Source organism: Sphaerodactylus townsendi, linkage group LG01 (genome assembly GCF_021028975.2).
Source record: "Sphaerodactylus townsendi isolate TG3544 linkage group LG01, MPM_Stown_v2.3, whole genome shotgun sequence".
Taxonomy (NCBI): Eukaryota; Metazoa; Chordata; class Lepidosauria; order Squamata; family Sphaerodactylidae; genus Sphaerodactylus; species Sphaerodactylus townsendi.
Window position 1 is genome coordinate 34,885,636 of NC_059425.1, and position 21,897 is coordinate 34,907,532.

The 21,897-nt window shown below is 41.9% G+C and overlaps 2 protein-coding genes across 5 annotated transcripts in view; one reads left to right on the top strand and one right to left on the bottom strand.

Moving 5' to 3' along the window:
• SANBR (SANT and BTB domain regulator of CSR) overlaps window positions 1-5,738 on the bottom strand; it is a 39,129-nt gene extending 33,391 nt beyond the window's left edge. For 2 of the 4 annotated variants that reach the window (XM_048517797.1, XM_048517789.1), the window contains exon 1: window positions 4,642-5,634. The gene's annotated coding sequence lies outside the window, so the exon portion shown is untranslated. The other 2 variants (XM_048517781.1, XM_048517771.1) reach the window with 2 other exon arrangements.
• A 239-nt stretch (window positions 5,739-5,977) lies between these two features.
• Window positions 5,978-15,760, top strand: LOC125444995 (fas-binding factor 1-like). Its single transcript, XM_048517809.1, has 7 exons — window positions 5,978-6,037; window positions 7,541-7,785; window positions 8,485-8,616; window positions 9,702-9,860; window positions 10,035-10,150; window positions 10,911-11,016; window positions 14,102-15,760. Exons 2-7 carry the CDS (start codon window positions 7,615-7,617, stop codon window positions 14,132-14,134), a joined length of 717 nt encoding a protein of 238 aa, XP_048373766.1. The 5' UTR covers window positions 5,978-6,037; window positions 7,541-7,614; the 3' UTR covers window positions 14,135-15,760.
• Window positions 15,761-21,897: the final 6,137 nt, after the last annotated feature.

Consider the following 21,897-nt stretch of genomic DNA (forward strand, 5'->3'; position numbering starts at 1 on the left):
AGGAGTGGGGAAACAAATCCAGTTCTCCAGATCAGAGTCCACCTGCTCTTAACTACTACACTACACTGGTGTATGCATGCCTAAGATAATTTCTCAGATAGGAGCCCTCTCAGACACATGGCCATGGCAAGTCCTTTTTCAAAAGGGCAGAAGTTTCAGAAGCAGTCTGTAATTTGGCATAGGACCATAATCCCCACCGTTGATTAGCAGGCAAAGTGAAGAGAAATACATTCTAAGACACATTAAGTCAGTGGTGGCGAACCTATGGCACGAGTGCCAGAGGTGGCACTCCAAGCCCTCTGTCGGCATGCACGCACAGAGTTCATTACCCCCCCACACACACACACACATCTATGCTGGCCTGGGCTGCTGGCACAACACCCCGCGGTGAGCAGGGAGGATTTGGCTGGTGAGCCTGGTGCCTGTGCTCTGGGTGGCTGATGCCCGAAGGGGGGGCGCAGAGGAGGCGGATATGCTAGAGAGGCACAGAGCGGTGCACGCGGGACTTGCAGGAGGCTAGAACAGGTTGGCCCCTGCTCGAGCGGGTAGGGTGAGGGCAGAGGGGTGAGGCGGAGGCGCTGGAGCAGCGCAGGGCAAAGCAGCGGGTGCACGCAGGACTAAAATGTCAGTATTCAGGTCAAATTGCCATGTTGGCACTTTGCGATAAATAAGTGGGTTTTGGGTTGCAATTTGGGCACTCGGTCTCAAAAAGATTCACCATCACTGCATTAAGTAGATTCAATAAGGCACTAGTGAGACCATACAAAAAGTACAACTGAATAAATTGAAGGGTGGGTGATGCTGAGACTGTATATATGGCAAATGATGAAACAAAAAAGAACCTTGGGCAGTGAATTACCTTGAGTTAATGAATTCTAATTCAATACTTTCCAATTGGATTCCTCTTTTGAAACATCAAAGGAACTAAGAGTGGAAGGCTTACCCTCCCTACACACACACAAACACACACTCCAGATGTACAGAAAGATGCTTCCCATGTTCCCTAAAAGGCCTAATGACAGCTTTGGGTGGAGAAGAGGGTTTCTACTGAGAAACCAGCATGAAAAGAGAGATTTAACCCCTTGTGCATGGGTAGCTACATTCAGGATTTTTTTCCTATAAGAAGCTCCCAAGACCATGTTGCTAACAGCACATTATTAATTTAAACTATCCATCCATTAGTAGGTGAAGAGCTCTTTCAAGGGCATCTTGCCTGTGGCAGGAGCAGGATATACCACTCAGTCTATAAAACATACAGTTCTTTCAAACTTGAAATACACTTTAATACAAAAAGCAAGTAATTTTTCCCAGCTTGGGGCAAGCTAATTTTATTTTGGTCCTCAGCAGTTAGTTATAAAATGCAAAAATCAAGCATGGCTCAGTAGCAGCACCCACAATTTGTATGGATGAGGTCTCAGTACCTAGATTTCTAGTCAAATGATTTCAGGTGTTGGCACAGAAGAGACCTTGCTCTGCCTGAAAATCCACTGCTGGTCAGGGGAAGCAGTTCCAAGTTAAATGCATTAACATGACTGGGCATAAAGCTCCTTCACAAAGTTATTTCCCCAGGGTTAAAGGTTTTCTTCACCCCCGCATACAGTGCCCTATGACATGGTCAGTGGATGGTTCAGGTCTTTTTGCCACTTGAACCAAAAAGGCCAGTTTCCCCATGAGCTGCTGCCTCTGCAGGATGGGGTGGGGTACCAAAATGTGGGGTAGCGATTATAGCCTTACTTTACAAAAGTATCTGAGAAGGATGGAGCCCTGTGCCATTTCATTGTTTCCCAGGAATTCTGCATGAACAATCAAATTTCATGTGAATTCTAATTCAATATTTTCCAATTGGATTCTAAGAGTGGAAGGCTTACCCTCCCTACACACACAAATACACACTCAAAATGTACAGAAAGATGCTTCCCATGTTCCCTAAAAGGCCTAATGACAGTTTTGGGTGGAGAAGAGGGAAGGCCAGGGGCATGACAAGCTGAACCTCATCTTCCCTTCCCACAGCACTCCCAGTATAGCAGGAAGCAGCATAACCCTCTTTCTTTCTCAGGTGCTAGTGAGAAGAAGATGACAACATGGGGGGGGGGGGAGCAGTGATGCACTTTGTTAATCCTTCTTCAGCTGAAGAAGCTAGACACGGTGACAAGAATGACAAGCAATGGGCTGAGGGAGAATTGTTCATGCACCCACATCCCTCATACGGTTGCCACCTTCAAGTTGGGAAATTCCTGGAGAATTGGGAAGGGGATGGAGTTCTGAAGGGATGTGATGCCAAGGAGTCCAGCCTCTGAAGCAGCTATTTTTTCCAGGGGAATTGACCTCTGATCCCAGAGATCAGCTACACTTCCAGGAGAACGCCACCCCCACTCCCCACCCAGAGGCTAGCAACCCTATCCTCCCATCACCCTCCATGTGAAGATAACAAAGCAGCTAGTGCAGCTTCTATTCTTCCATTGAGGAAGGGGCTTGGATCCAGTCTTCCTCCATTCTGCCTTGAAGCAATTCTAATAGATGACTGCAGGCCCAATTCTGTCAGCCAGCGCGCAAAGGTTGTGCTTTCCTCACCAGGCACAAGAGTAAATTTTTCTCCATTTGTCCCTTGCAAACTTCCTCCTGAAGTGAGTATTTCATCCAACCTCATGACAGCTCAAAGACTGGATATAAGATGCCCTGCTCTATGAGTTTTTAATGTTTTAATGTTTAAGTCCTACTTCACTGTTTAATAGATATTTGATAGCACTGCCTTAACGTTGTACTCTATCTGCAGTGTCAGCAAGAAAAGCAGACAAGAAATAAAATAAATGAATAAAATAAATGTTAGCACTCCATGGTTTCCTTATTGTAGAGTACTTCTTAGCATTCCCAGATTAAACCATAACAACAATACAACAAAGCTTGCTCTTTAGCCCAACTATCTCAGCCTTTCTCAAACTATCGAGCATCTTAGCCATGCTAACATGGCAAGCATTAAGCTTTTGTCCAGGAACACAATAGTTGGCAAGATGCATCCTGAATGCAACTTTTTAAGCCATGATAAAACAGGTTTTCTTCTCCATAAAAAGACAGCATGAGACTACACAGCTTTTATCTAAGAATACCTATCAATGTCTGTTGACTTTTGTCAGAGATATTCTTCTTCTTTCCAAACCTATTCCAAACATGTTGTATAGGCTCAGAGCAACATCAAATCATATAACTTAATGTAACGCCCAGCAAAATCAGCTTACTCATAATTTATTTCTAAATTTCTCTGAAAGAATTAAAAAGATTTTGGTTCTTGACGTTATAAAATTGGTGGCCCTTAAAAAAAGAAAGAAAAAAGTTTAAGTTGCTAGAGAGTTGAAAACTACTTCCCATCTCTTTCCAGTTCCATTGGCTCATCTTTATCAGGCCACAAGATATTGACCTTCCCAAATGATACACAGGTGATAGAGTCTGTCCCTTCTCATAGTTCGAGAAGTGAATGATTCCTTCCTGCGTTTCTTCAGAGAAAGAAGTGGAAAGAGCAGCATCAAATAGAGCTAAGTGCAAAACATTGGAAAGTTTTCCTGTGAGCAAGAAGGGTACAGACACAGACCCTGACACAAACATTCTGGGCCTTCCACCATGAAGTTAAGATCTGACTCAAGCATGCACATAAGAACACAATACTTGTTCTTGGCATAGGCAAGGAACCAGAGAGTTCAGGAAGACAGCAACAATCCACACTTTTTCCAAAGTATGCAGACTGGTCACCTCAAGGTTGTTTATGGCTGCATGAGGTATTAACCCATTTCTCAAAATAAAGAACTAAATAAAAATATATGCAGATGTGGAACTGAAAAGGCACATGAATGAGCTTGAATTCATTTCCACACGAATAGGCTCTACATGCTTCACTGATAATTAGTCATTGGGCAAGGAGCATCACTTACATCTAAAATTTCATAAGAAAATATTATATCTATAGGAAAGCAATGGAAGTATAAGAGAGACAGTGAATGCACAAGACAGTTGCATATTTCAAAATTAAAGTTTCCTAGAAAGAAATCAAAGATAAGCAACATAAATATGAAGAGGCTATGATGGGTTCTAGAAAGTTTGTGCTGTGAAAGAAGTAACCATTTCAGACAACACTGCAGAGCAAAAGGAGGCAGAAAAAAACCCTATCCATAGATCTGGTGGATATTCCTAGATTTTTCTAAAACAACAAACAAGAAGGATGAGAACCTTCTTCGAACACTAAAGTAATGAAAATGTAAAAGCGGTCTCTCTGTACCAACCCACATTTGGGCAGCTTTTACTAGACTAGAACGATTTGTTTTACAATAAATAAGGTTAATAACATCAGCAAAAGAATGAGAGAAGAATTACACACTTGGCAGAAGACCTTCACTGATAGCAAACCAAAGCTGGAAAGGTTCATTTAACAACGTTTCATTTAACACTTTATCACATTCACCTCCAGACATTCACCTGCAGACATTCACTGCAAGGGCCCTCTGGCTAAATGCAGGGGACCTTTGGAATTTACAAAAGGCCCTTGAAATCATACATCCTTCTGGAATTTCCAGTCAGCCCTGACCCCTTGTTGCAGCATTACACTGGGAGGCTGGAGAACATTTTTTTTAAGCAGAAAGAAGCAATATGAGTTACCTGAAGTATGATTCAACAGAAACAGCCTGCAGCTAGTTGAACTGATGACTGGCCTCCCAATTCAAAATGCTGTCCCCCAGTTCTGAGGAAACCAAAGAGCGAGGACCAAACAGATGTACCCTGAGGGAAGACAAAGAGCTAGAAGTGTTTTGACCAGCTTCAGGAATCAGACGCTCCACCCAGCCTTGGCTAGTTTCTGTCTCCCGGCAGGCAAAAAGGAACAAGCAGATTTGCATCCTAGGCTGGCCATGAGTGGGCTGTGCTTGCCATAGCCCGGATCTCTTTCTTTCTGTATCTTTCGCCATCCCTATATCCCACCCACTCCACTTCTCTGTCTGCTGGATGAAGAGAAAATGGGATAGATTTCATGATCATCCTTAGCACATTTTTTTTTGTTCCTGGTGAATGAAGGCACTGCTGCCCACCCTTCACAAAGCTGTCTTCTCTGGCAAGCCCCCATTCATATTCTTTTCCCAAGTGCTGTTTGATTTCAAAGTGTTGTCCTTTATATTGAGAGCCATCCCTGAATGCAGGACATCCCAGCTCCAGCCAAAGAAATTTACCAGTTCTCCTATTTACAGGGTCTACCTGCTCTTTGCCTCGTTTCGCCAAGGGGGCAAGTACAACAGAAACACCAGACACTACCCCCATTATTTTCGGAACTTCTGACCCTACCAACTAAACCCAGCAATTTCTAGATGAACTGTGATTGAATTCCCCATGGTCCAATAAATATTATTATTATTTCCAGTTTGTCCCATTTACACAGGAACCTTGTAGACAAAGCAGCTTATAACAATATTACTCACGCGCACAACTCCCCTCCCCCAACCACTAACGCAATTTTTTTAAAAAGCCAACAACTAAAGTGACCTAAAATAATAACGGGGTGAAATTCATACAAATTAAATCGACTGCCAGCAATAAAAATTAAATGAACCAGCAAAGTTGGTCCCCTCATCCCCGCTCACGCTGAAGGAAAGGAGATGCTGCTATTCTTACAGACGGGAAAAGCCCCCACCCACCTGCTCTGCCCACCTCCTCCACCCCTTGGAAGCCCAGCGACACACACACACTTTGACTACCGCCCTTTTCTCATAAAAGGGGGAAGGTAAAGGAGAAAGGAGGGCGGGACGCCCAGTCATTCACTCCGAATCAGCCAATCAATGCGTCGTGCAGCGAACGACCCTGCCTCCCCTCTGTCCAAATCAGCCAATCGAGAAGAAGTGCCGTGCGCGCGCCCAACCCGGAGAACAGCTCCCACGCGCCCTCCTGCTTCTTCGCTTGTCGCAGTGCAGCGGCTTCCCTGGCGCTCTACGCGCACGCGCACACACTCCCCGCCCCTGCGCGTCTGGTAGCCTAGCAACAAGCGGCCTCGGCTAAGACCAGAGGGGAGGTTAGTGGGCTGGACGATGAAAGGGGGGTGGGAGTCTGGAAGCGGACGGAGAAGCTATGTTTGGTTATGACGTCATGTTACCTCCACTACTTTCCTTGTCCTGACGTCATTCAACGAGCCTGACGTCATTCAACGAGTTTCTTTAGGAATAGATGAATTGCTTACTTTAAGACGTAACAAAAAAAAGTTTCAGAAGTGGAAAGCAAGTACTAACTCCTCGTCTCTCTTGTTCCTGATGGAAGATAGAAATCTCCTGAAATTACTAATCTCCAGACTACATAAATTATTTAATGTACTTATTGCATTTCTCCTGGATAAAATGGCTGCTTTGGGCGGTGGACTGCATGGTATTATTCACAGCCAGGGTCCCTTCCCTCCCTAAACCTCACCCTTAGGCTGCCCAGTGCCGCCTCAAATCACCAGGCATTTTTGAGCCCAGAGCTGGCAACGCTAGGTCCTTGAGCTAATGTCGCTCAAGCTGCTGTCACATTTGCACAGAGATTCAGCAACTTCTGAGACATCCAAAATGCAAAATAGTTCCATATGACCTTTGGAGGTGTCACATCAGGCCCAGATCTGGTTATCAAGTCCTGCCACTTAATCCCAATTGTAACTGCCGGCATTTCACATGAATCTGTCTAAATCAGGCTATATCAAGGTCAGCAGTGACAATCTGCTCTAACTGGCAGCAGCGGTCCAGTGTTTCAAGTGGTGGTCTGGCACATTAGCTACTACCCAATTGTTTTAACTGGAGTTGACAGAGACTGAATCTGCATGGGGAGCAGAAGCTCTGTCACTGAGGAACAAACATTCCCCCTTTGTTGCTCAATTGTTCTTTTAGGGTCATAGGGTGTATGCAAAAAGGGAACTTCACATATTTCAGAAACCCCAAGACTTTGTGGTACCATGTACACAGATGCACATGGCACCACTATCTTGTCAGTGAGGGCATGTGACTAAGTGGTGAGGGCAAATGCACCCAGAAGTATAACCAAATCCTGGAACCTGGGTCCTGCAAGGTTTGATTCAGTTCTTCAGGACCTGCAAGACAGAGCTGTTCTGCCAGGCTTACGGTAATTAATGATTTCCACCAACTTTGACCTCTCTCTTCTCTATTCCCCCCCCCCCTATTAACATTATACTGACATTTAGTTTTAGGAGCTATTGGTTTTAAATTTTAAAATGATTGGAGTTATGTATTTATTGTAAGTTGTGCGACTGTATGTACTATCTTTGTTGTAGTTAATACGATGGAAGCCACCCTGAGCCCATAAGGAGACGGGAGGCATACAAACATAATAAATAATAAATAAATACATCTTTTTCCACTTGGGAAGGAATGGCAAGTGTTCACTTATATGGAAGGTGTTGGAGGAATGCACTTGGAGTCACAACTGCGGGGAGGACTAAATCTGCATCCTGCTATCTGTAAGACTGGCTATTCAGAATCAACTGTACTTCTGTCTATATTCAACACCTTGGGCTTTTATTTCTTGTTCACAGTTCAGCACAACAGAGTGTTGGAAACCAGCTTTTATACAGACAACACTACTTATGTGCTGAAGACTACAGAAATAATGCCCCATGCCAAGTGCCAAGTACTGAAAATAAATGGATGTTCTTTGAAAGTTCCCAAGCCGTTGAAACACTATGGCTCTACTTTTGGAAATCATGAATCAAAATCACACATAATAGTGAGGAGTGATCCCATGACAGCAGAGAAAGCCTATGTCAACAAATCTATCCAGGTAAGAGATACAAATGTTGGGTGGATTCATATGAACAGCAGATCTGTATCTGACGTGACTGTTCCATGAATGGAGCTCCTAGCATCACATGTAATTGATCCCTGAAGCAAAATCACCATATAGTGATCTTTCTGGAATGTTAATTGTTCCTTTGAATAATTCCATATGGCAGCTACGAGAGTTTGTATCCAGTGAACCCTACTGTATTTTGCTTATTTGAATGTTCCCATCTGTGACAAATCAGTAATGACCTGTATATTAAAAGACAGCCATTAACAGAGTCAGAAATGAGAAAGAAAACAAAAACCACAGTTTAGCTGCGTCCCAACGTTGAGCCAAAGCACAGTTAAAGTTGCTTTGACTTTGTGCTAAATGCATTTAAGTTGAAACGGGTTAAGAATCTTCTCCATTGAGACAATAGGTTGTACCTTAGGTGGCAGTTAACTGATTGAAGAGTACCGGTACATCACAGAATTGAGAGTGAATCCCCCTCCTCCCATTTCCTGCTCCCGTTTTGCCTGCCATGCCATTCCCTAGCATCTCTTGACCCTCGAGAATAGAATTTGGAGGGGACTTTTACCTACAGTCGAAGTGTAGACACAGGGAATTCACACTCTGTGGGATCCAAGCCAGAATATGTACAGTTTAGCCTCTCCCATGCCTTCATTAACCAGAGTCCAATCTTTTGTAACTGAACAGGCTTCTTTAGACAAAGAGGAGAATATTCTGGAAAAGTTTAAAAGCTTGCAAAAGGACAATCTGCAACTGAAGAGCACCCTAAAAGAGAAGGATTCAACTATATCAAGATTAAGGAAAATAACTAAAAACCAGGTATTGCAAATTCAAATTTACTAATATATGTGAGTCTCCACAACTTTTAGTCCACCAAAATGCTGGCCATCAGTTATGTGTGGATCCTACCAGAAATTCTGTAACCCCACTGAAAAAAGGGGATGTTTGTCAAACTCCAGGCCACAATGCATGGCTGATAGGCTGCTTTCAGCTTGGTAGGTTACAGGTCGCACCAGTCTGCATAAAAGGGAAATACACTTAGAATGCATGCAATTGGAAGAGACCACAAGAGCTGCCCAGTCCAACCCCCTGCCATGCAGAAACACACAATCAAAGCACTCCCAACAGATGGCCATCCAGCCTCTGTTTAAAAACCTTTAAAGGAGGAGACTTCACCACCCTCTGAGACAGTATATTCCACTGTCAAACAGCTTTTACCATCAGAAAGTTTTTCCTAATGTTTAGGTGAAATCTGTGTTCTTGTAATTTGAATCCATTATTTCATGTCCCAATCTCTGTAGTGGCAGAAAAAATATCAAAAGACAGTATAGAACCCCAATATTAAATATACTCATTAGGAAGTAAGTCAGGTTAATCAAATGAAGCTTACTTTCCAGTAAACAAAGATAGGATTGGGCTGGAAATATTTTGTTAGTGTTTTGTTAATCTAGAGGTCGACATAGACTCCACTGCACATATGAACCTTGGGCAAGCAGCCTGCCGCATTATTTTCAAGTGAGGGCACAAATCTGTGTGTACAAAAGGAATTTTAAGCCCCTGGAGATTAATAGAGAAGCCTTTTGAGTAAGGGTGCTCCCAGTGGTGGGATTCAGCAGGTTTGCACCACTTTGGCAGAACTGGTTGTTAAAATGGTGCTTGTAAACAACCAGTTGTTAAATTATTTGAATCCCACCACCAGAACCAGTTGTTAAATTATTTTAATCCCATCACTGGGTGCTCCATGCCCGATTCAGAGAACCCAGACCAAGGAAACTGCTGGATGAGATTGAGAGCATCTCTCAGACTACAATCCTTAGATTCATTAGTGCTTCCTTATAAGTATGTATGGACTGGATTGGGCTATGAGTGGTTAATCTGATTTTTCTGGTGGGAACTTTTAACAGGCTGCTGAATATAACACAGCCATTGAGTTAGAGAAAGAACATCAGAAAGAAACAGAGAAGCAATTAGAAGAATCAGAACATTTAGTGAAGGAGAAGGTCCAGTTGCTCGACGAAACCATACGGTACTATACAAAGATACTTCAAGAACAGCACACACAGGTTTGTCAAAAAGGAAAACAATTTCTTATACTTGAATATATATTCTACCTTCCAGCCCACTTGGGTTGGATCATCAAGGCTCCTCATAGTAAAATTACATCCAGATATAAACATTTCCTACATATCGTTTCATATTTAGTAATCAGTTACATTTTTCTTGCTTTCTTGTGTCAGCATGCAGAACTGGTGTCTGAAATGAAAAAGCAGAATGCGGTAGATATAAGAAACAGAGAGGAAAAAATTGCCAGGCTAAGACAATGCATTTCAAATACCTTCCAGGAAAAGTCCCGGTATGATGCACGCAAAATGCTTGAATGTTCATCCCTCGCCTGAAAATGGTGTCTTCTAAATAATTACATGTAAATCTAATCTTGCTTGTGCAGCATCTAAGGTGGCAGTCACTCACAATAGGATGTTGAAGGTTTGTTGAAGTCAGTAGAATTTGAGCTGGCTGTTGAAGTCTGCAAAATTGCAAGTTATGTTTTATTAAGTAACTTCTGTGTATGGGTGATTTGGAGGGGGGATTATTTTGAAACTAGTTGGCCTTTAGTGTTCCCGGTTCAAACATTCCCAATTAGCTGAGTGAGTTTGTCTATGCCCCCCATCATTGATGGACCTTCAATATCATGTTCTCAGCCTGTCTTCCATACTGCAGTGCTTCAGCAATTTATCACTCAACTTTAGATGTTATTTTTATTCCCACGTTTCTAATGCGCCTCCTTGCCCATTCATTTAAAATGGAGAGCCAGTGTGGTGTAATAGTTAGATTGAAGGGCTAGGATCAGTTGGAGAAATTTAGAGCAAAGTGTTGAGACTGGAGGTAGCTGTTCTCCTTCAGTGCAGTCTCAACGTAACATGAGCCCCCACTGTACCTTGGCATGGATGCATTGTATTAATGTATTAATGAAAAAGATGTATTAGATGTGTGAATTAATTGTAGTGGCCTGTCCAGTTGTGATAGACATCTGGTGTGTGCTGAGGGTGTTGAGCAGATCGCCCTTTGTAACCATAAGGGATTGTGTTTGCTGTAATTTCTTTCTTCCCTTGCAGGGAACATCATCAACAGATGGAGGAATTAAGGAGAGAGCTAAATAAATTTATAGAAAAAACTCGCATTCTTAAACAAAAGCTTGACAAAGAAATCAGTTCAAAAAAGGTGAGAGAAGGGGAATATGCTTTACACCAGGATATGAAGTATGTTCAGCAACTGAAAAGCAGCAGAATGTAGGCCTGACCAAGATGGTCCCCTTGTGTCTGAGCAATATCACCTCATACTGCAGGTTGGGGCACACTTGATGGAATGCTCCTCCATGCGAAAAGTTCCTCATGTATAAAAAACTAGATATCAAGAAGAGGTTCCTGCTAACTTTTCTCTAACAATCTAGTTTTCTGTGCATGGAACTTGTAAAGATGCAAGAGCAGTGTTATACAAGCCTCCACCCTGAGCCAACATAAAGCCTCCTTGTTTTGAGTCAGAACATGAAACTATCAAGGCCAGTATTGCCTACACTGACTGGTAGTTAGCTTTCCAGGATCTCAAGCAGAGGCATATTGGGGGGAAATGGCACCCGGGGACCACACCTGCTCTGGGCGCCCCCATGGCCCCCCACACACACCCACGCTCAGGGGCAGCTCAGACAGGCACCATAGCGGCAGGCTGGTTCCTGAGCCAGCCTGCTTCTGCAGTGCATGTCCAAGCCACCCACCCTGAGCAACCCCCCCCCACCTCCCTACAGGCTGCCTCCTGCCCTTCCCAGGCCCTGGGAAGGGCAGAAGCTGGCCTGCAGGCACCACAGCGCCACAGCGGGTGGCCCAGGAGGCCATCTGCCGCCGTGGTGCCTGTCTGAGCTGCCCCTGCCTCCAAGCCCCGCCCCCATGGACCTGTGGAAGGAAGGAGGCAGTTTGGACAGCGCCACAAAAGTAGGCTGGCTCTGTCTTTAGGTGCCTCCTCCAGCTCTTCCAAGCTGGTGTGGGGGAGGGAGAGGGGGTGATTTTGCGCTCCTGCACCCTTGCACCTGGGGTCATTTGAACCCCTGGCCCTGGGCTGGTACACCCCTCAAGTGGATGTCTTGTATGCCCTTTCAACTGAAATGGTTCTAGTTCGTTTAGCTAGAGCAATCAGGGTACAGTGGCTTATCTTCAGTTTTGTGTGTTTACACTGTACCCAATTTTAACTGAAAATACAAAGAATTCAGCCTGAGATCACCTGCATTCAAAACAGATGCTGTACAGCCTCTCCCACTGTCTGCACTTGTACAGACATGATTACCTTAGGGGGAAATAGGCAAGAGTTCTATAAGAAGCACAGAGCATCAAGATGTCATTTTGTACTTTTCTGTGTCTCCAATGTTTTCAGCAGTCTCTGGATGAGATCCAAAGAACTGCAAAACTAGTTCAACAAGCTGAAGAATGCTTTGTGGCCATTTTTCAGTGTATGTACCTACTATTGGAAACACATCACAGATTAGTGACTGCGTTAGTGGACTGCCCACACCAGTGCTTAATACTTGAATGGATTGTGTCTCAGGTGTGGTGCTGAATTGCCTTTGGTGGTTTCAACATCCCTGCAGAATGCAGTCTTGATTAGTAGGGATCTATACATCACAGCTTCTGAAACAGCCCAATGCTCTCAGCAAACATTTGCCATTCATGTGGCAGGCTTTACAGCTGGATGCATGAAGTCAGGTCTTCTGTTCTGAGTATATCCAAGTTGCACGGCTTCTCAGGACCCCTGCAAGGGTGGGGACCCATTAACATCCTTCATCTGCATAGCCTGTTGGATCTGGATGGTTTCCTGATCATTCTCAGAACTGTCCTGATATCAAAACTGTTGAAGCTCTGACAGATCGCTAGACTCAGGAAGCTGACATGATCACTCCAACGATCCTAGTCTCTCCTCACAGACCCAGTTGGCTCATTGGTTTACTGAAAAGTTTCGGTAAATGTGTGAAATTGTAAGGTGACTGATCACAGGTGGCAGAAATTTTACAAGGAATGTGCTCAGTCACAGACTAAAGTACACGTCCGCGATAACTGGCAGTGATGGTGGAATATAAGAAACATTTATCCACATTTTGATTTTCATAATAGAAACAACATTATGGAGCAGCCCGTTAATGAAAATTGCACTGCTTCAGGTATGCGTGTAAAGTGCCATCAAGCCACAGCCGACTTATGGCAAACCAGTAGAGTTTTCACGAAAAGAGACTAACAGAGGTGGTTTGCCGTTACCTTCCTCTGCCTAATGACCATCATGATCCTGGTGGTTTCCCATCCAAGTACTAACCAGGGTTAACCCTGCTTAGCTTTTGAGATCTAATGAAATCAAGCTATCCTGGGCCATCCAGTTCAGGATGCTTGAGGTAGCTTTGTAAAATTTAATTGGGGCCTTGGGTGTATATACGGTTATACCTAACCAACTTGAAATTCTGCTGAGTTCTGGTATATCTGATAAAAACTAACACTCCTGGTGCCCTGAGAGGTAACAAAGTTATTTCTCAGAATTTCTGGCATCTTTTTAACGTTTAGTGGAATAGTCTTTCCCCTCCTAGTGATCCTTTAATTTTTTTAAGGGAAGGAAGGAATGACTTATCAGTTTCCCAGGACTGCATCACCGTGGATGACCCTTTCTTCTCTGGAGTGAAGCCTTCCTGGGTTCCGATAGCTGGAACATTGCCAGGCTGCCTTGCAGGTTCCTGGCTGCAAACTGTGGCCAGCTACACACATGGACCTGAGAAACCAGGAGATGATCCCTGAGTACTGGAACCAAAGTAATGAATGAGCCCAAGTGACTGCAACCTAAAGAATTAGATAGTCTCCTTATTACCTTCTTGGGAGACAAGTATATGTCAGGGTCAGAGGATACAAGTGCTTATTCCAGTTTCTTTTAGCTTTACTCTGTCTTTTGTGTTTAACAATGCAGTAAGTGTTTTTAATTTACTACTTAAACTTATTTTCATATTGAAGGTGACCAGTCTCATCTCTTCAAACTAAGTTAAGCCCCATATTTAGTGCCAAGTCATGAAATACATCTTGCAACCCATCCGCAAACCAGGGGCAATGGGAGAGTTACAAAAAGGCCAGAAAAAGCTATATAGGCAAGACTGATGCCTCTGAGTGTGTGGGTTTGCAGCTCACTCCCCCAAACAACTAGGTAACTTATACAAAAACCTATTTGTCTTGCATAGTGTTACTTCTGTGTGGGTTTAATAAGCCAATTTTGTTTCCCATTATTTTTAAAGGAATTTAATCACTGCAAACATCAGAAACTGTAACTGGAATATCTTTGAAAGGGGATGAAAGTCACATTCATATTCTTCAGTCATTTTGTACAAAAAATTTTGACCACACAATTACTGTAAGTAAACAGATGATGACCCACATCAAATTCCTGCTCAGGATTCTCTAAAGCATACAGAAGTCTGAACACTGAGAACTGCTGTTGATCCTAAAAACATAGTTATTCAGCTGTACAAAAAGTTTAACAAATCATGGGATGCTTTATATTATACACAGGATTTTCTCAGAACAATAACATACTAACAAGCAATTCTCAGTTGTTTTTGTGTGAACTTGTGAAAAGTTGTTGTCCCTACAAACTATGTCATCTAAAAAAACTTGATGCTTTTGTCTGCGTAATTCAAATTCTAAATTCATGTCTTAATCTCAAATAATTCACAACATATAATAATTATGTGATTTATGCAGTATTATGGTTGTGGGGGAAATTATATTGGTAAGATCACCAAAATTATGACTTTCTGAACATAAGAGTACCATGGTATACAAAAGAGTTGGGGAACATTCCTCTGGTGGAACATTTCTTAGATTGTAAGCATAACCCACAGACTTCTTGTTTTGGATCGTATATAAATCAGACTGACAGGATGTCAGAATGCTATTGATCAAAGAAGCTGAGTGGATTCTGAGCTTAACAACTTTGCATACTAACAGCCCCATCCAAGCAGCCAGGCAGCCGGGTGTGGGTGCACCGCCACACTACTCCCATAGAGGCTTCCTGGCGGCATGAGAAGGCTTGCAAAGCAAAAAAGCCTTCCTGCCATGGAGAAGCCCCTATGGAGCTCAGTAGACTTATGCCACCTTTTTGGTGGCTGCTAGCATAAGGTGGTGAATGGCCCAGAGGAAGCTGACTCCTCTCCTAGCCTGTTCCTGCTACGCTGGCAGCAGAGGCACTGGGGCGTTGGTGTGGCATCTGGCATGGCATCCCAGCACCAGGGAGAGCTTCAGTGGCCGCATGCTGGTGGATTCGCCCTGCTACCAGGGCAAGTGCCCAAGCTAAGGCAAATCCACCAGCACAGCCATGCGCTGCTCCCATAGGCAGATTCACACACATCCCTTTGGATGGGGCCATAAGGGGTTAAATGAGAACGTTTTTTGGCAGACTCACTTTTGCATTAATGCATGCATGGGGATATTACTAAAAAGAATCTGAAAAGTCTGTACTAATGAACATTAATTCAAAATGAGAGTTCTTTGTACATTTGCAATACATAGTACACATTGTTGTTTAATTTTCCTCAACGCTAACATGCAATTAGATACTACAGTCTGTGCATGTTTTGTAGATTGCCCAATGTATAACTTTTATATATGATTTCTTAAAAAATGTTTTAAATAATGTATCACATATGTTTACATTATTATTTTGTGTTATTTTCTCATTTATTAGATTCTCCCTGGCAAAACTGCATGCAAAATGTGCAAGGGTTGTAAAAATTATTTTTAAAAATTGTTTCCTACTGTATTATTTGTTTCTTTGCTTTAATTTCACATTAAGTCATTTTAAGCATTATTTCTGGATTAAAAATTACTTAAGTGACTATATTTCTGTGAATGTGCATGAGAAAGATATTGCCAGAATTTATAATAAATTTCCCACTGAGCCCATCCAATCAGTTAATATTTACCACATTTCTGACATTTGCTAAACTACTGTGCAAATTTATATATGCCTTGAGTGTTTGTAAATGAAGCCCACTGCACAGTTTAAATAGCCATTTATTATCTACCGGTATTTGAAATATTTATATCCTGACATCTCTTCAGACTCAAGGTGGCTAACAAAGCAGCAAGTGCTGTAAGAGCAACATCATGCTACCAGTTCATCGACAAGATAAAGACAAACCATGGTTAAGAACACTGCCCAAATTTGCCAAAACAGTTTACTGTCTACCAAATACCCTCTGGAACAAAACCATCTCTGTACCCACTCTGATAGGCTATTCCAGAGGAATGGATATACCCAAAAAAGCCCACTGTGAAAATATGGCCATATGGTCAGTCCTAGAAGGTACCACCACAAGAAGGCTGACTTGAGGAATGGAATTAGCACATCAAAATATACCGAATATTGCTCAATAAATGTGAGGGCCCCCGGCCATAAAGGGCTTTAAAAATGATAACCAGCATCTTGAATGGAGCCAGAAAGTAAATAGGAAGCCAGTGCAGTTGAGGCAGAACTGGAATGCTATGTTCCAAATGGCTGAGGCCAAAGCTTAAACCCTCAGCCACTTGACCACAGCTTTAAGATACCGGCCCAGAATTGTCATGGCTGCTTCCAGAGAAAATTAGGTGTAAAGATGGATTCCATCTGCGTATTGCATCCAAATGATTTTGATCAAAGGTTTTACATACAAATTAAACAGCGTTAGGGATAAAAAGGAGACTTGGGGTGCATCGCACACATCAGGTCCCAACAAGCTGGCTTTGCCTTTCGTATGGAAATTCTTTGCATTCTGCCAGAAGAACAAAACCAAGGGAGGGCTGACCCTTTTACCCCAGTTGAAACTCCCAAAATATCATGGCTGATTGTATCAAATGCTGCTGATAAACCTATCAGTATCAGCAGCAAAGGATTGTTCTCATCCAACTGCAGCTAACGTATCTTCCTCGAATGAAGCTATTGAAACTCATAGGATGATCTCCAATTGTCCCTCAATGCCAACTGGAAGTTCTTATGAACATGTGATGTCCAAGTGTGATGCCAAGTACATTTTTTTCATTGTACGAGATCTTAAAATCACAGGTAATTGCTTCTCAATTCCTAACCACTATTCACTACTTCCATTACTCATTGATGTCATTTTGATTATATTTTTCCTCAACTATCAAAATAAATATTCCCAAAGTGTATCAGAGAGCTTTGTAAAAGACAAACATATTGTTATGAATTAGAGTCTGATTCAAATAGGCACTTTTTAATTGTTTCAGAACATTCTGCACAAGACCTGGGACCAGTCGTGGGATTCAAATAATTTAACAACTGGTTGTTTACAAGCACCATTTTAACAACTGGTTCTGCCGAAGTGGTGCAAACCTGCTGAATCCCACCACTGCCTGGGACGCAAAAGTAGGAAATAAAGCAGAATCAAATAGCATTGACAGATTTGGGCTAGAAGCACATGCAGGAGAGTGACTCGCAGAATTCTGTGAGGACAACAATTTGTTCATTGCAAACACATGCTTCAGATACCCAAACAAACTATAGCATACATGGACATCACTAGATGGCCAGTATAGAAATCAAATAGAGTACATAATCAGAAGCAGAAGATGGAGAAAGCTCAATTCTCTCTGTTAAAACAAGACCAGGAATTGACTGTGGTACAGACCATGAGCTGTTCATATCAAAAATTGGACTAAAGCTGAAGGGAAACATTAGAACATTTATAGTGCCAAAATATAATCTAAGCAACATTCCTGAAGAGTTAAAAGACCATGCAAAGAACAGATTTGCATTGCTAAGTTCAAATGAATGTAAACCAGAAGAACTATGTGTTGAGATATTATCAGGGAATAATGAACAAAGGGTATTCCTATAGCTAAAAAATATTAAACGTCTCAATTGATGACAAAGAAAATTGTTGCAATTGCTAAATATAGACAAGAAGCAAAAGTAAGACAGAAATAGAATCAAGTCTAAATGCAGCATTCCAGTGACTTGCGAGCAGAGCCAAAGAGAGCTATTTTAATAACAAGTGTAAAAAAAGGAAGAAAACAACAACAAAAAGGAACAGGAAATTTGTTCCTCAAGATCCAAGAAAGCAAAGAGAAATTTAAAGCATGGCTAGACATGCTGAAAGATCAACATGGAAACACATTAACTGAACAGGACAAAATAAAGGTGGAAACAATACACTAAAGAACTATACAGAAGAGATGAAAGGATGACACATTCCTTCCGAGAAGAAACTTTTGAAGAATCTACAGTTTTAGAAAATGAAGTGAAAGTGGCACTGAGAGCAAGTGGGAGAAACAAGTCACCAGGAGTAGATGGATATCACCAGGAGTAGTGCTATCCTGAGCCACAGCGATATCTTGTCAATAATATGTCAACAAATCTGAAAATAATGTCGTCAAGAATATGTCAACCAAATATGAAAATAATGGCCCACAGATCGGAAACAGTCAATTTACATTCCAATTCCCAAAAAAGGAGATGTCAAAGGCTGTAGCAACTATTGGACCACTGTATTAATTTCTCATGGAAGTAAAGTAATGCTAAAAACCTTACAGTAAAGGTTGCTACCATAAATGGAATAAGAAATGCCTGATGTTCAAGCTGGATTCAGAAAAGGAGAAAACGCTAGAGATCACATTGCAAGTTTGCTTGGTTACTGGTGTACAAGAAAATTTCAGCAGTAAATCAGCTTGTGTTTCACAGATTACAGCAAAACTTTTCAGTGTCTGAATCATGAAAAACTATAGCTGGTATTAAAAGAAATGGGTGTGCCACAGGTATGCAACCTGTACTTTTGGACAAGAGGCTACTCTTAGGACAGAATATGGAGAAACAGAATAGTTTCCAGTTTGGCAAAGGTGTTAGACAAAGATGTATTTTATCTTCCTACCTCATCAATCCGTATGCAGAATATTTCATAAGGAAAGCTGGATTAGTTTCAGATGGTGTGTAGTGAAAATTGTCAGGAGCAACATTAACAATTTGAGAAATACTAATGATACTATATAACTGGCAAAATCGACAGAGCAATATAGTGGGGAAAAACTATCAAACATAAACAAACAACAAAACACTATTCTAAAAGTTACCACATGAAGGAAAGTGAGCTACCATTTATTACAGTGAGGTGCAAATACAAACACAACCACTATCAGTATAAGACAGCAATTAACCTAATAATAACTGCATCTATCATAGAACAATATGAAAATACAAGAATCCACAAAATATGGTTATAATAAATATATCACAATGAATAGACAAATATTCATTCAGTGCATCAATATAACCAATAAATTGATAGCCAAAAAAAATCCAACGATGACGTATAAATATTCAGTTCATATGTATTTGATAGAATTCCCGCATAAATAAGACTTGTTTCATAGGGAAACCAAGTTCCCTCCTTCAACAATACAGTGAACAGTAATTCAAGGAAATGTGTTGTTTGTTTATGTTCAACTATATTACTGGCAAAAAATAACAAAGAAACAATTATTGCTGAAAGTTAAAGGAGAAAGTGCCAAATCAGGTCCATACAGAATGAACATCAAGAAGACATTATGACAGCTAGAGAATTAATTTTAGGGTGGACAATGAAAAAATTGAAGTTGTTGAAGACTTTCTATTCCTTGGATCCATCATTAACCAAAAAGAAAAATGCAGCTATAAAGGAGATTGAGACTAGGAAGGGCAGTCATAAAGGAGCTAGAAAAGATTCTGAAGTATAAGTCACTGGCAACTAATATAAAGTTAAGTAAGTCCCTATTACTAAGAATAAAAATAAGAAGCATTTATTGTCATTGTGCACACACAACGAAATTTACAAGCATTCCCCGATGCACACTATTTCAGACCTCACACCCCACCCTCACATTCTCCTTCCTCCACCCATCCCTGCACAGCCCCAAACACATCAACATGAAACCATGGAGTTCAGCATAGCCACAGCTCTAGAATAGAAGCTGTCTCTAAGCCTATTTGTCCTTGTTTTTATAATCCTATATCGTCTGCCAGATGGTAACATTTCAAAAAGAGAGTATGCCGGATGGGGAGGGTTCTTTAGAATATTCCGAACTTTCTTTAGGCAGCGGGAATTATACAGTTCTTCCAAAAAGGGAAGAGGGCATTACTATTACTATGTATGGGTGTGAAAACTAGGCAATGAAGAAAGCTGTCAGAAGAAAGTAGATTTCTTTGAAATGTGGTGCTGGAATGTTATGAATACCGTGAACCACCCAAAAAACAAATCAGTGGGTTCTAGATCACATCAAGCCTGAACTGTCCCTAGAAGCTAAAATAAAATGAGGCTGTTATACTTTGGTCACATAATGAGAAGACAAGAGTCACTGGAAAAGACCATAATGCTATGCAAGGTTGAAGGCAGCAGGAAAAGAGGAAGACTCGGCATAAAATGGATTGACTTTACAAAGGAAGCAAGGCCTTAGCAAGGCAGTTTGCAAGACCTTAGCAAGGCAGTTAACAATAGGATTCCTAGGGTTGCTACGAGTCAGAAACAATTTGATGGCACTTACACACACATACATGAAAGAATAAAAGATAATAGATTTTGCTAAAATGTTGCTTAGCTGTTGGAACAAAACATCATGGTGTAGGAGTACATGTAGCCATTTGACTTCCAGCCTTCCAAACTCAGAGGTAGAGGGACAAGTTGCCAGTGCAGCATCACCCCACTGCCTCCAATAGGACTTTCCAGTGGCACAGGGAGCTCAGGAAAGCCCCCTAGGGTTTAAAAAACATATGTTACAAAGGGGGAACGTATGTTTGAGGGCCAGTGCACTGCACAAACGGCCCTAAACCCTGGGAGTCTATTAACATTAGCTCTGCGCCCAGAAACACACTCTCCCCGTAGCCCCACCACGGCCTGAACATCCAAGTTTGAACGTGTCTGCCCACTCTGCTGGGGTAAGTGCCCCAGGGAGGGTGAATGAGCCAGCAAGAGGTCACAGTGCTTCCAGAAGCCCTTTCAGTGCCCACCCCCCTGGATGGGGCTGCCACTTACATATCTGAAGCCACTTTGAAAAAAACTTGATGCCATCTCATTTGGGGTTAACAATTTAAATAAAATTTATATATATACACAAACACACACACTTGGCGTAAATCTTGTAGATTATTCCAATAGAGTATTGAGTATATAGGATACTGGTACAAACAAATTTTGTGTTATCAGAAAGAGTTAAAAAATGAAACTGTTATCGAATACCAAGTCAACAAAATTTGATATGTAACAGTTGCATCCTAATCCCGGATTTTATTGAAATTTTGCAATCACTATATTTAGTGAAACATTATCTATAGTCATTTTTTAATTGTATCATTGGGAATGAAATTCCACTTCAAAAGTCTGTTCTGTAAACATGGTCTCATTCTACTTGCTCACAGAATGAGATACACTATACCTACAATGTTCATTATGGGTTCATTTTAAAGCAGTGGTGCATGCAAAGATTAGCAGACTTGGAGATGTAATTTATGGCACAACAATTAAGAAATTTCCAAATTTTCATGTCCATTATCTACTGTGCACAACTAAATCTGTCGTGCAAGGTCCTGTTATGTTCAAATTGCACTTATTTGATAGTTCCAGATACATCTAGCAGTGCTGCCTTCAATCCATCGGCAATTTCTGTTTGCAAAGTGCAAGTGCTTCACTTCTTCCTCCTGCAGCACCCCAAAGTGTCATTATTTCCAATGTGCAGAGCCTGTGGCTGACTGTACACTGGTGCTCTGACCTGCACTGAAGGGAGATTCTCTTTGAGGCAGAGCTTCTGCTACAGACACCTTCCCTCCCCCTGCCCCCCACTCACTGCACGGAAGATCTCACAATCTCCAGTTTGTGAGAATGGACAAAGAGCGACTTTTGATGGGTGGAGTTAACAGAACCAGGAAAGGCAGACCTGGGAAAGTACAGCCGGCAAGCCATGCAGCAGGCAGTGGGGTGCCTCTTTGTGTGTAAACAGAGAAACACAAGACGACCCCACTACAACCCCACTGTGTAACCAAGAGCCATGAGGTAAGCATTCCATGCATAAT